Consider the following 14,203-nt stretch of genomic DNA (forward strand, 5'->3'; position numbering starts at 1 on the left):
ACACCTGTTGGATTAAGCAGCAACCAGGCAATTTCCAAGAGGCTTTTGAGAAAAGAGTCAGCTTGAGGAACAAAAAAGATGGAAGCAAACTTGTGGCTGTTTGGGAAGTAGGATGTTGGGGAAGTGGCTCTTTGGAAGTAGGATTGGGAAGGTGCTCAGCACAGTGGTCAGACCCCTGCTTTGGATGCTGCCAGAAGTCACCCTGCTGCCATTGTATCCCCATCTCAGCCTGACATGGCATTCTCCCCACCCCACACAGGGAGCAGGGGTGACAGTACAGGGTTTAGCAGAAGGACCTGCAGCTCAGGGAGCACATGGGAACTTATAGTGTACTGTCTTGCCAACACACAGACTAGCATGCAACAGGGAGGTGCATTGGTACACACTAAAATAGAGCAACATCATCCATAGCAGGAAAATATGCATGTCCAGAAGAGGGGGTGCGCTTGTCAGCGCCCATTCTGTAAGAGAGGGGTGCACATACATAACCATGCTCCCGTAGCATTAGAAATGGCAGGGATTGGGATGTTTAGAAACTTTTAGGTGCTTTTTAACATCTTGCAAGTGTTTTGTACTCTAGTTTATCTGTTGGCCTGCTAATATTGATCCAGAATGTGAAGTTCACTGACTGCCAGCTAATTATATGTCATTAATAAATCAGTAAAACACTTCGATCCTGATTTGAGGTAAACCACATAAGTCAAGCAAGTCTTCTCTGCCACAGTCCCTTGTGTTAAAAGAGTCGTACACTATTAAAAAACAGTAAACAATTAGCTAAAGTACTCAGAATTCACACTCAAATCACAATAGCTCTTTAATTCAGATGATTGACTATTTCATTTCCTAGCATAAATGTAGATATAAACTAACAAGCTGCTTCTTGATCCTCTAATTATAATGCTCTTCTTCTCAAAGGAAGTTCCTGGTTTGGTACATTCCTGTGCCATTCCTCTCTATTTGTGGTCACCCTGTGATATGAGTTTGCAACAGCAAAAGGAAATTTCTTATTTGGAAATTATATTTCAGTAGGTAGTCTCTCCTCAAATACATCAGTGTTACTTGCAGCCAAAACTTGGAGAAATACCTTCCAGATGAACATACTGGCTATAGTTTCTTATAGTCATAACTAAGGAAATGAAAAATACTTGATGGGCTAAGAGAGTGCAGAAAGAGCAGACTGAAATAAAAGTTTCCCATTCAGCAAAAACTTTGAAAAGAAAAATGCAGCTAAAGCTTTTGGATCCTCAGGTATGAACTGCGAAGCAAGATGGCTCAGTGATTAGTTCCAGAGAAACAACGTACCTCATAGAATTTTACTGAAAATACTAATCATGAAATAGAGAAAGCAAATTTAAAACATATAATACAAATGTACCATGAAAGAAATACACATATAATTGTTATGAATTTAACAGGGAAAAAAAACCAACCAACCAAACAAGCACATAAGAGTTATTGGTCACTTAAACTTTTAACATAAGAAGAAGCTCTAACAAGTGGCCAGCTTATTAGTGCTAGAGCTTGCCCTGACTTTGTATGTTAAGTCGCAAGTGAAGGCATCATTGCATCTGCAGATCAGGACCTTAGCAGGAGCAAGTTCAGTGTCAGAGAAATCCTCTGTATGGAAGACATCCTTTTATTATGGAAGCACTAACATTAAAATTCTTTACTGCAGACAGGCAAGGGCACATCCCTAATTTACCACCCTTTTTCTTGGAAGGCCAGATCTGTTAGATGAGTTTTGTTACCCTGCAGTTACTTAAACCAGTAGGATCCTGGTCTGTGGCCAGTGGTGGCTGTTGAGGTGAAAAATTAATTGCATCTGTAAGTTCTTGCCTATGGCCATGTCCTTTGATTTGCCCTTCTTTGACATCACATTTGAAAAGCATAAAAAAAGCACTGAAAGCATGAAAAGTCTTGCATTCTTTATGGAAAGTTGCTACACACTCCTTAGATTAGAAACAATCTCTACACTCAGTATGTACGTACTATTTAGTATAATAGGTATATGATTAGAGCTCATACACAATGCCATAAAGTCCACAAACTTGCAAGTAAAAGTTAATAAGCAAGAGAGAAATATAAAGTTATTTTCAGAGCTACACTGGAAAACAGAGCTGTAATAAAGCACTATAAAACTTCCTTATATGAATAGTCACAGAAGGCTACACCTATATAAACTAACACAATTAAAAGAGAAAAACATACTTAATGGTAAAGAAGAATTAAAGCCATACATCTTCAGACTAATTTTTTTAAGATATCCCTGATGTGTTCACCATCTTAGAATATGATCTCCTCTGACTCAAACTACATCAGCAGCACTTCCAAAGGTGCGAATGAATAATAACCACTTGTAAAATAAATGGTCCGGCTCATTATCCAGGACTATGTAACTGGATATGATTTAGCTGCACATATTCCTGTACACACACACACAAAAAAAAAAAAAAAAGGAATAGAAAAATTTAAACCAAAGACTACATGTGCAGAAACAGAAGACTAATGGCACAATCTGAGTGTCCTGGGTTCAGCACTAGCAGTCATTTTTCTCCTTCCTAGTAGCTGGTGCAGTGCTGTGTTTTTGGCTTTAGCCTGAGAACAATGCTGATAACACACTGACATTTTAGCTGTTGCTAAGTAATGTTTGCTCTGAAAAGAAGCGGAGTAATTCTTCCCCATCGCTCCCACCCCCCCCCCTCCCGGGAGCGGCTGCATGATTCTGAGTTGCTGGCTGGGCTTAAACCGCGACACTGAGTACAACCACAGCGTAATTAGAGGATTTGACCCATTATCAGAAAGCTGAGACTGAAGGGGTCTTTAAGAAGGTAATTAGGGTATCAAAAATGTACCATATAGTATGTGACAGACCTAAATAGCATGCCTAGGTACCATGTTTGCTTTGTGTTCTTTTCCATATTTGGTTGGCTCATCAAGCATTTAAAGAAAATATTGAATCTAACTGGGGTGGCTCCGTGTATTTCAAAATAAAAGCGAAAAATTGTTATGTGTGGAACAAGAATTTGGAGTGCAAGGTTTTGGGGACAGCAAGAGTGTAATTTTCACTGAGACAATGTTGACACACAAAATTACTTTCCTACATTCCAGATCTCTCATGTCTAAGTGTCAAGGGGGACCTTAACATAGAAAAAAAACTTCTCTCACAGATGGTCACAAAATCATATGTGAAACTACCTTGATGTTCTGATTTGTAGTTGCTTACTGGAATCTAGTCTTCACAAAGGAAGTGAAAAGGAGATAATACTGAGAGACGTCTATCCTGCAAGCCATTTCCATAATTTGCTCAGGTTTTCCGGACCTGTCTCCCGCTCCCAGTTCCGCCAGATTTTTCCTGTATCTTTTGTTGCAGATTTTTGTTGCCATGTCCTTTCCTCCCCTCCTTTCTCCCCAGCCTAAGGTGCAAATACTCCTCGTAGGGAGTCACCTGGAAGCACAAGTCCCACCACTACGGCTGCCCTTACACAGGCATCGCGCTTTCGGAACCCCAGCTACTCTGCAACACCCACTGGGGTCCAGCGCCTGTCCCGCCAGCGGAGACCCCGGCGGGCGCCCCCGCCAGGCGGCTCGGCTCTGCCCGGCCCGCCCCGTCGGCCGCAGCCGAGCGGGCTCGGGGAGGGCTCGGCGCTCCCAGCAGTTCCGGCGGAAGGCAGCGGCGGGCTGGTTCCGCGGCGTGGTTCTTCCCGCAGGGATGGTGCAGGACCCGCGCGGGCGGCTGGTGGCGGAGCTGCTGCTGCGGGCCGGCCCCGCCTGCAGCATCCTCTGCCTGTGCTCCCGCGCCTTCGTCGAGTGAGTAGCGGCACCGGGCGGGTGGTACCGCCGTGTCCGGGGCAGGTTCGCGCAGGGGAGGTGCGGGGAAGGGTCGTGCTGCCGTAGCCGTGGGCAAAAACGTCCCTATAGGTTGTGTTTATCTGGGGGGGAATATACCCAAACACTGGTTCCCGCGGAGAGCTCTTGCCGGAGCGGACGCGGCCCGGCGCGTAGTAGCGGTCTCTTCGGTTGGAGCCCGCTTCCTCCTGGGCCGTGCTGTATCTCTGACGAGGGCCGCGGCTGTGCGGTGCTCGGCCCGAGCGCTCCCCCTCCCAGCTCCCTTCCGCCTCCGAGTGCTTCCGTCCCCTTATCGCTTCCCCAAAGGCGTGCGGAGGGACCCGGAGCCCAACCGAGCCAGGTGGAGGGCCGGGTTTCTCAGCGCGGGGTGGGAAATGCTGCTCGCGGGCGTCAGTCGTCGGTGCGTGATAGGGGAGAAGAGGCTGAGGCTGTTAACCGGGGCTTTTGCTATCAAACACACTCGGTGTTACGGCGGCATTTGCGGAGATGAGGCGCTTTCAGCATTGGGTGATGTCTCAAATAGTTGCTGTTTGGGGCTGGAGACATTAAATGCTGCTTATGCAGAAGCTTTTGTGCGGCTGAAGTATAATTCCGTTGTTGCATAGAACAGCATTTTCAGAGCATCTCTTGTGTAGGATTTCCCATCGGGCTTTCAAGTGTTGCCTTTTCAACATTTTATTTTGTTCCATGTGTTTGGACTCATTGGGCAGCCCAGGTGGGAAAGGACAGGGAAGGGTCATCTGGTCCAGCCTTTCGTGGGAAAGGGAGCCTAGAGGAGGTTATTTAGCACCCTGCCCAGCCACATCTTGAAACCTCCAGCAATGGGGGTTTTACCACATCCTTGCAGAGTTTATTTCCACTGAATGATTGTTTTTACTGTAAAAAAAAAATAAAGTTTTAAGGATGACCCTCTGCATCAATGTCTGTCTTCATTTTTACAGAGATCGAAAATTGTATAAACTGGGATTAAAAGGATTTTATGTCAAAGATGACAATGACAGTACAGGTAGGGTAATAATATCTACTGTGTGGTACAGTGTGCGGTCATACTTAAAGTGAGTTATCTGTGGCTACTTACATTCTTATTTCTGGCTTATTCTTCACTACTTTTGTATGGGGATAGATGTGAATAATATCTTAGTACTTGCATAGCTTTCAAAATACCGTAATCTCAATGTGGAAGTTTGTGTCAAACCAGGTGTGATGCTTATTCCTGTCCAGACAGACTCACTACCTCACATAGCCTCCATCTGCTACATGGAGCAGATTAGTTGTCAGGTCCCCAGCCTGCTCTTAAATCGTAACTTAAACTATCTCAAAATTGGTCATATAATGGAGTGTCTGCCAATCCTGGATGTTTGCTTGGGAGCAGCACTGTCCTGCTGCCTGTACCCCAGTCTAGGATATTAGCTGTTGCAGATTAATCTGATGGGCCAGAAGCAGAGAAGAAGCAGTAGCACTGATGGGAAGAATTATGATGTATGTTTACATGATAAGTAAGGAGGATGAGAAGAGTAAGTCTCTCCCTTGGCATGCTTGTATTTTAGGAATGATCATGATGCATGCTTGGGCAATTTTAACACTATTCCTTTGCTCCGTCTTCCAGATAGGCATATGTGAAGAATTTGGAAAATAGTACTTTTGGTATCTGTTTTTGCCTTTGCTGGCATGCTAGCTTCAGTATCCTATAATATCTTAATTTGAAAGGAAGAAGTCTAAACGTTAAGGAATATTCATAGAGGCTGATAATTAATAGCACAGATTAAATGTACACAATGTGGGAGGAGTGAAGAAGGCGAATGTAAACCTTGGTTTTGTGCATATATGAGTGAATTCTGGTGAGAGTAATCATTTAAAACCAAAAGGGTATTGTGCTATGTGATAATTTGGCAGTAAATGTATCATGACAAAAAAAAATTCTGTGATTGTTTCAATTTTATCAACTGTGTCAAGATACTTTGTATTTCATGGTTTCCATCGCTATCCAGTTCCTACTTTCTCAGTGGTATTTGTCGTTTTATGTTCATATGATGTTGCTTAAAAATTTGATAGATGTGCAAGCAGTGATTCAATAGCTGATCAGTTACTTCTGAGATAATTAAGTTCTGTAGTTCACACACTACATTTTTGTAAAATCATACTATTTTTCTTAGTGTGCCTTTGATTTCAGGTTTGCTGTGATACGTGCCAGAAGAACTCCTGTAAAGAATTTCTTTTCATAATACCAATTTTTGTGGTGTTTGCTGGGCATCACTGTAGTTTGCTCTGCATGTTATTGAGGTGAATGTGGTGGATCGACCCCAAGCAGCCAGTTTTTATTACTGCCCATCACATTATATGGTATGGACTCGCCCTTCAGCTAGTCTGTGCCAGCAGTCCTACCTATATCTCCTCCTGATCTCTTGCCCACCCCAGCACTGTGGAAAAGAGAAAGTTATAAGGCTGTGCAAGCCTGTGCAATCGCTGCTCAGCAATAGTCAAAACATATTTGTTTTAGCCACAAATCCCAAATGAAGCACCTATAGAGGCTGCTATGAAGAAAGCTAGCTCCATCGCAGCCAGACAGGGAGCAATGTTTTGGCTATCTACTGATATTTAGGCAGAAATGAAGGTATTTATGATGAAAGTTTTAAATGGGAAAGGAAGCTTAAGAGGCAGTTCTACTGTTGTGGTTTTTTTAGGCATTGAGGTGTCAGAACCAGATTTAGATATTATTTTATGTTCATGTAATTTCTTACTAGGAGATGAACAACCATCTGAGGAGAACCATTGTCCCAATGTATCCACATTGAAGGTGGATACTAATCATGCTCTGGACCTGGAAGAAGTTGAACTAGACTCGGAGGCTGAGCTTATGAAAAGCATGGGATTGCCTCTTCAGTTTGGTGGGCAGTCAGCCCACAGAGACATTGTGGTAAATCTTTATTTGCTTTATTTGTTCTGTTTACTTTGTGTTTCCAGACGTAGGGGCATGTCTACTCTCAGTTATTTGGGGACTGCAGTTCACAGAAGTGATGTGAGCTGCCTTTGAGCTGTCTGCCTCATGTACTTGTACCAACATACAGCACTGTGGTCTGTGGTTTGTAAAATCCACCTGCCAGTTTGACTAAACAGGGTCAGCTGTGCCTCATGCTTCCATTTCTATACTGCTGTTGCTACTAGAGAGAGCTGGTTTAGAGCAGGTGTGGTAGCGTTGATGGTCTGCATCAGGACAACTAGTACACTCCAGTCTGAGTGCATGTTTTCACAGGTTCTGACCTGATTTGCACTATATGTATTAACATGGCATTATGAGGGATGTAGATGAGAGCTTAATGCCAGCTCTATGAACCTAACTTCTTACCGTCCACTTTATGTTTTTTTCAATGCGACAAAAGTAGGGATTGCATCTGATGGGACATTTGGAGTAATAGCTGTACATTTGCAGGCTTTTGCCCATGTAGGTTGTAGACCCTCATCACTACCACCTTCTTACCTGCCAAATTTAATTTGGCAGTTTGTGGAAAAAAAAAAACCAAAACAACAGATTTGTCTGATTGAAAAACTTGCCTTTCTTGGATGTTTTTATCTTCTTTATATAAGTAGAGTTGTTGATGAAACCAATATGTTTCCTTAGGATTTCCTTTCAATAACAGGTTTCTGTCCACTAGACAACGGTAGGAGCCTGAGTTTTTGTAACAAGTGAAATGTGTGTATTGCACAAATGAAGGGGCCACCTGTTTGGAGAGGAGGCTGTTCCTTTGTCTTTCTGTTTAGCCAACTTGGAGATCAGTATGGGATGGGAAGAATATTACACCCTTCTTTTACATCAGTGTCTTCAGACATACAGAGATGCAGCTGCAGGATTTACAGAGCTTATGAGTATATAGTGATGCTTTTGGTTTTCTTTTGTTTTTTTTAAAGCACCCAAATATAGCAATGGTTTAGCATTCTATTAAGCTGAGCATTCTATGTTCACTACCCTAATAAGACATCTGAACAATGTTTGCTGCCCAGGCAGATACCTGACAACAGTAAGGGTCGATATCCATGGCCCCCGAAAAAAAGCTCTTTGATATTACTGAGATACTGTTTTATTGTTGAGCTCAACCCAGTGACCCTTCAGTTCCTGACCAACCTCTCTTTAGGACTTTATAATGTTTCATGTTGATGTCTCCCCTTCTGAATCCTTGAGCTACTAATGATTTCCCTCTCAGCAGCTCCACTTCTGTCTGTGATCCTGCCTTTCTTTTGTGTTATCTTTCTGTACACTTTGTCACAGCTGTTTCTCACAACCTCCACAGAAATGTGAGCCAAGGTCATGCAGCAGGGCCCTGTCAGACCCATAAAACCTACAATCTTTTGTGGGGAGAAAGCTTAACAGGAGGGTTGCAGTAAGAGGGAGGATTACAACAGAAATGTGCTTGGAGAGAGGACAAGAAAAGACTGTATAAACATTGTGGACTTCTAGGCATTTTTTCCATTATATTTTAGGCAACAGAAAGTTATAGAAAGAGAAGTAACATGAAGATGATGAGAAAGAAAAAGAAGAAAAAAGAGTTACAGCAAAAACATGAGGATAAAATGGGGCAGGAATGCCAGAATCAAGTTTGTGGTGATCATATCCAGTCCATTTCTCATGAGTTGGCCCTAGCTACAGAGCAGTGTGAGAAAAGCAACAAACCTCAGGTTGTAAGTGAAGGGAACTGTGAAAGTTCAGAAAATCTTGCAAATGAGACTTTACCCAGTGAACTTAAAGAAAAATGGGAGAAGTACTGGAGCGAGTATGGGGAGGGCCTTCTTTGGCAAAGTTGGTTGGAGAAGCATCAAGAGATCTCATTGTCTGAGACCACCACTGCCTCTGAGCCTTGGAATAGTCCAGATACAAGGGAAGAATGGGAGCGGCATTATAGCGAACTGTACTGGTATTACTGGGAACAGTTTCATTACTGGACAAGTCAAGGATGGACTACTGAGAGCTTACATGGAGACAGCGTGAAAGCTGATGGGATTACCCAGCAGACGGTAACGGACTTGATTAGCCCAGGGACTGAACACATTGAAGTGCTGACCTTGGAGCTTTCTACCTCTGACACCAGAAGTGAGGAAACACTCCCTTCAAGTGCTGAGCCCCACAGTGAAATAATCTCTGGGATTTGTAATTTAAACCTGAATTTGGAGGAAGTGGAGCAGTGTAGCACAGCTTCCCACCAAGGTCCTCAAGAGCATAATTCATCTGACAGTGAAAGCCAGGAAGAGCCCTGTGATGGAGGATCCAGGAAAAGGAGTGCATCTTGTGAAAATAAAAGTATTAAGCAATCAGGTAATACAGAATCAGATAAAACTGATTTTACCAGAATTTCTGTATGTGGTTATATATAAGAAATAAGGGCCTGTCTGTATTATGCCATTTTTAAAAAGTTAATCAAATATTTTGCGGAATGACTACATACTTAATTCCTTTTTCTTTCCTCTGCTTTTCTGGGTGATCCTCTCTAACCTGTATATTGAATGCATTCTTCAGCCAGAAGTAATTTTAATAGAACACGTACTTCATAAATCTTCAGATGTACTACTTAAAGTGATGAGACAGCACTGCTAGTGCATATTTATTTATCTTAGTATTAGTATTGTAATTCATTCAGCTGTGTCATTCAGATGATTTGCCTTTTCTCACTGATAGTCTAAAATGAATGAAAACTCAGGTTTTTGTTCTCATGACTGACAAATTTTAAGAACAGCTTTTTCAGAGGAAGAAAATAGCTCTGCAGTTCTGGGGTTGGAAGGATTTTTGCCTTCTGTCTAAAAAATGCCATATTGGTGAATAAACTCTTGTTTTGGTGTAACATGTTAGTATGGATAAAATGTCTTCCAGAGGTCCTTTGCAGCATTAAGTTATCAATTAGGCAGTGAGCTAGTATTTGTAGCATAGTGGCTATGTCTTACACCACTGGAAGAGACTCTGTGAGGGAGGTACAAAGACTGAGCTGGAGATGTTTTTCTTAGAATCATAGAATTGTTTGGGTTGAAAAAGACTTTAAACATCATTTAGTTCCAACTTCCCTGACACAGTCAGGGATACCTTCTACTAGGCCAGGCTGTTCAGAGAAGGGAGAGCCCCATCTCATTTGCCTGCCAGTTCTTCCTGCTAGTGTTTGCTGTAAGCAGCAGTGTAATGTCTTTCCTGACTTTTGAATGGTTTCCCCTGCTAAGAGGAGGGATGAAGCACATGAGTTAAGTGTCAGCAGCTTGGGAGTTCAGTTTGGTGGGAACTCTAACTCTGCTTCTAGTGACCTTCTAAGGAAGGAAGAAGCAGGTGTGTTCCCATCTGGATCCTACAGTAGAGTTAGAGTCGGAGAGATGAAAGGAAAATCTCCTTTCCAACAAGAAACAAGGAGTTCTGGAATCCTCTCATTAGGTGTATGTGCGTATCTTTGCATAGTTAATAAAATGAAAATAAAATATACATCCAGGGAAGAAACTCTTTTGAATTTGTACCTCGTAGGCATTTTTCTTGGAGAGCTTGAGATAATTTGAAGTTGGTCTTACTAAAGTTTATTAACTCTACTGTGTAACTGATACTGGAAGCTTGTATTGGTATGTTGTCCCTCAAGCAGAGACAGGTAAAGATACATGTGTTTGGCACTTGTGTCTCATTGTCAGATTCAGGTATGTACAACAATCTAATTGTAGCTGCAGACATACTTTGGGGACAGGGAGATAAGGAATTAATTTAGGCAAAAGGAAAGTATAATCTTAACCTATCTTCAGGTTTGCAGGGGTCATGTAGTTCAAACTCTAATGAAAAAGAGCAGTTGCTGCATTGTGACCGAGATGAAGACGAGGATGAAGAGCCTCCTGAATGCAGACACATCAAAGTCAAGAGAAGGCAAGTCATAAAATGTAGATGAACTTTTTATTTCAAGAAGCCCAAGTCTAGAAGCCTCCTAATTTAGAGTAACTATTTGATTGAGACTGTGGGTTAAAACTTCAGTACAGAACAAGAGTCTTCTATCATTGCTTATCACTTTACCTGGTAACAAGCAGTGGATATTTCTGCTTTATGAAAGCAATGTATGGCCTCGGTGACTGTGCAAGGTGATGGTACTATTCTTGTGTCACTGAAGTATACGAGATTGTTAAATTGGATCAGACAACTTGCTTACCTAGGTCTAATTTGTGTAGACAATACAAGAACGATAGTAAATAATCTGTATTGTTAAACTATATTTTATGCTGCCAGTAAAATGCTCAGTGCAATGGCAATCATAAAATAGCCAATCTCTGCCTTGTTACAGTCTTTTTAATTCTCTAGAAATTTATAGCCTCAAAGATGGTGAGATGGCTCTTCTTCCCTAATAAATCTACAAACTCAAAGGTGAAGGCATGGATGGAATTATTATCTGCTAATCATGTAGCTCCAGTTTCATTCTAATATTTGGCTGTTGCCATAGCATTAATAATAGATGCTGAAGGCAATTTGGAAATCGGGTAAATAAACATCGTCTTCACCAGTTCCCTGTAGGCTTGATCTTAAATATTTTAAGAAGTCATTTGGAATAGCTGGAATGTTATAACCCCAATGGAAGGACATCTTGAATTGGGTAAAAAAAAAAAACAAACAGAAACCCTGGAAGAAGTATGTGCCCATGCATATGAATAGGCTGGTATTCCCTGCTTTGCTTGGTTTCAGCAGTGTGTGGAAGAACATACTGAAGCCCACATTTAAATGTTTTCAACACATGAGTTTTAGTGGTATATCTGTAAAATTAGAGTGTTTCTCATAGAGACTAACCTTGTCATCTGCTTTTTTTCCTAGCCATGAACTGGATGTGGATGAGAACCCAGTGGAAGATCCTGAGAAAACCTGTTCTGCTTTGGGTTTTAAGTGTGGCACAGGACAAAAGTAATTGCTTACGAGGAACTCGGGGTTTCTTCATAGCAAGTCAGCTTTCTTGTTATTACTGAAATAGACCATTCATCTCCATTTCCATTTTGTAAAGCTTTTGAAGATATTCCCAAAGTTAGTCTCTGCTCTTAATAAAACTGTCATTCTTTGGCTAGAGAGAGATTCAAAGGTAGAGACTAATAAAAGAACAAGGAAATTACTTTGAAACAGAAGTGTAAATCGCAAGATACTTGCAGTTGTGTAAATGCTAGATGTCCAGTCAGCTACTTAAATTAGAGCTTAAAGGCTCTGACAATGAATGGCCCTCTCAGTTCAGAGTCCTGTAAGTTTAGATCATAATTTATAGCTATTTCATGTTGGAATCAGGTTGCTTTATACTAGTAAAATGTTTCTATACTAATAAAGTGTTGCCAGGGTCCTGACCAGTGAAATTTCTTTTCTGGTGGTATGACCTAACGATAGGGTGGTCAGTGCTGTAGAAGTAACATTGTAGGGCACAGGCAGACTGTAGCTTAGGTCTAGCGCTTCTGTGAGATACAAGTTGTTTAGGGTGTGGGTGTATATATATATATATAGTGTATATATATATAATTACATGTTTCAGACAAACAAGTATGTTTTGCAGTTGACAATCTTTGTTCTGCTTTATAAAAATTATTTTAAGTGAATTGCCCTTTTTATTTCATTACATTTGCCAGGAGACAGAAGTAGCTGTTTTGGACGTTCTTTACAGCCACCAAAGAGTTGTTTTAGTAATCAAAGACGTTTTTTCATTTCCTATTCTTTAGGCTGGTATGGAAAATAATTTCTATCAAAAGTTACATATATATGTGTGTATATATATACACAAGAATAAAAAAAAAACAACCAAAACAACTGAAAATCAAGTTGGATAAACATTTCCAAATAAAAATATGTAAAAGTTTTCATGAAGGTACATTGTTTCACAGCTGCATTCGGTGACATATATTTTATTTTAGGAGCGGAAAAATGTCTCATAAAGAAATAGTTTAAATCATCTTCTGTAGATGTCAGCTTTCATGTTAAAACTTCCAGGTTGGAAATTAACCAACTAACGGGGGGGTTGTTTGTGGTTTTCAATTTCAGGTATGGTGGAATTCCTGATTTCACCCACCGAAGTGTGCAGTACTTGGAGAAAAAAGCAAAACTCAAGTCCAAATTCTTGGATATGCGTAAACCAAAGAAGAGCAAAAACACACACATCTTCTTTACAGAGGAATCTGAAATGTCTTGCAAAAAAAATAAAACTTTGAAGAAGGTAGGTTTAATTTTTAGTGTTGCTGTAATTCATAGATTTATCTGCTCCCTTAGTATATTGGTGTATTCTTGGCAACCTGTCAAGGGGATTTTGAGCTTAATGGTGAAGTTATGTGAAAGTCATTCCTAACATCTGGGTGCATCATTTCTTTGGAGATGTGTGTAGGTTTTTATAGTTACTAGCAGTATCTCTGATTTTAAAAGGCATCTGGGGGCATTTGGTAGTGCTGACATTTCAGCAGGGAGAGAAAAATGTTTGTATAGGTTAGTGTGATTTATGTAATGCTGTGTTCTTAGTAATTTGTATCAACATCTTTGCTTACACCGCTGCCTGCATTTATTTTAAACTATAATTTTATGCTTCATTATTTTTATCTCAGAAATTAGTAATAAGTAGAAAAAAATTGTTCACTGTAGTTTTTTCTGAGTTGAGCCCCTTTAAAATCTGTTACCTCAGAACTCCAGTCCCACTGCTATGATTTTTGATCAAAAGAAAATCTCAGCCGTTGCCATCTTATACTTGAGGCCAGCATAGTTCTAGGGCAACTTTAATTGTGTGAAGGAAAAGAAGTTATGCATTTCCTCAGACTTTCTGGTAAGCAACTGCCCCAGGCCTAGGGCCACTCAGAGCAACTGTAATGTACAAGTGAGCACCTGTGAATGCCTTTGAAGAGTATAGACTAATGTCTGCATGTTGGGTAGTATGTGATGTGGGGATGTCTGCTGTGCAGCAGAACCCTTCAGCACCTGCACCATTTGGTACGTCTTGCAGATGAGGATGAAGGTAATATATGAAGGTAATTTTACCTGTTGATGCTAACCTAAAAGTTAGAGTACAGCTTCTATGACTGCAGATTCGAGAAAAGGTAGCGAACTAAAAAGCAGTAGTCTTGGTCACCTGTGCCATGGCAAGTCTGACTATATTTCAGATATTACTTGAGAATGATTTAAACCCAGACAGGATGGAGAGGAGCATTGGAAGAATGTAAAACCCACAGGTTGATGTAAGAACAGTTTAATAATTGAAATAATAATAAAATGATAAATAATAACAATAATAGTTATAATAATAATTAATAACAAAAAAGAAATAAAAGTTCAGAAGGCACAACTGATGAACAGTACATTGCTCACTGACCAATGCCTAGCCTATCCCAGAGCTGTGATTGATCTCTCCCAGCCAATTTTTCC

General features: G+C 40.9%; 1 protein-coding gene across 1 annotated transcript in view; it reads left to right on the forward strand.

Annotated features, from left to right (window-relative positions):
- The first annotated feature begins 3,639 nt into the window (after positions 1 to 3,639).
- Positions 3,640 to 14,203, forward strand: part of TGS1 (trimethylguanosine synthase 1) — a 28,391-nt gene continuing 17,827 nt past the window's right edge. The window contains exons 1-7 of the mRNA XM_057397819.1: positions 3,640 to 3,807; positions 4,788 to 4,852; positions 6,588 to 6,760; positions 8,320 to 9,148; positions 10,597 to 10,714; positions 11,645 to 11,731; positions 12,842 to 13,013. Of these exons, the coding sequence (XP_057253802.1) occupies positions 3,710 to 3,807; positions 4,788 to 4,852; positions 6,588 to 6,760; positions 8,320 to 9,148; positions 10,597 to 10,714; positions 11,645 to 11,731; positions 12,842 to 13,013 (1,542 nt within the window). The 5' untranslated portion in view covers positions 3,640 to 3,709. The remainder of the gene's footprint in view (positions 3,808 to 4,787; positions 4,853 to 6,587; positions 6,761 to 8,319; positions 9,149 to 10,596; positions 10,715 to 11,644; positions 11,732 to 12,841; positions 13,014 to 14,203) is intronic.

This window comes from Pezoporus wallicus, unplaced genomic scaffold (genome assembly GCF_028554395.1).
Source record: "Pezoporus wallicus isolate ANWC-B61680 ecotype Strahan unplaced genomic scaffold, APGP_CSIRO_Pwel_v1 contig_227, whole genome shotgun sequence".
NCBI classification, from domain to species: Eukaryota; Metazoa; Chordata; class Aves; order Psittaciformes; family Psittacidae; genus Pezoporus; species Pezoporus wallicus.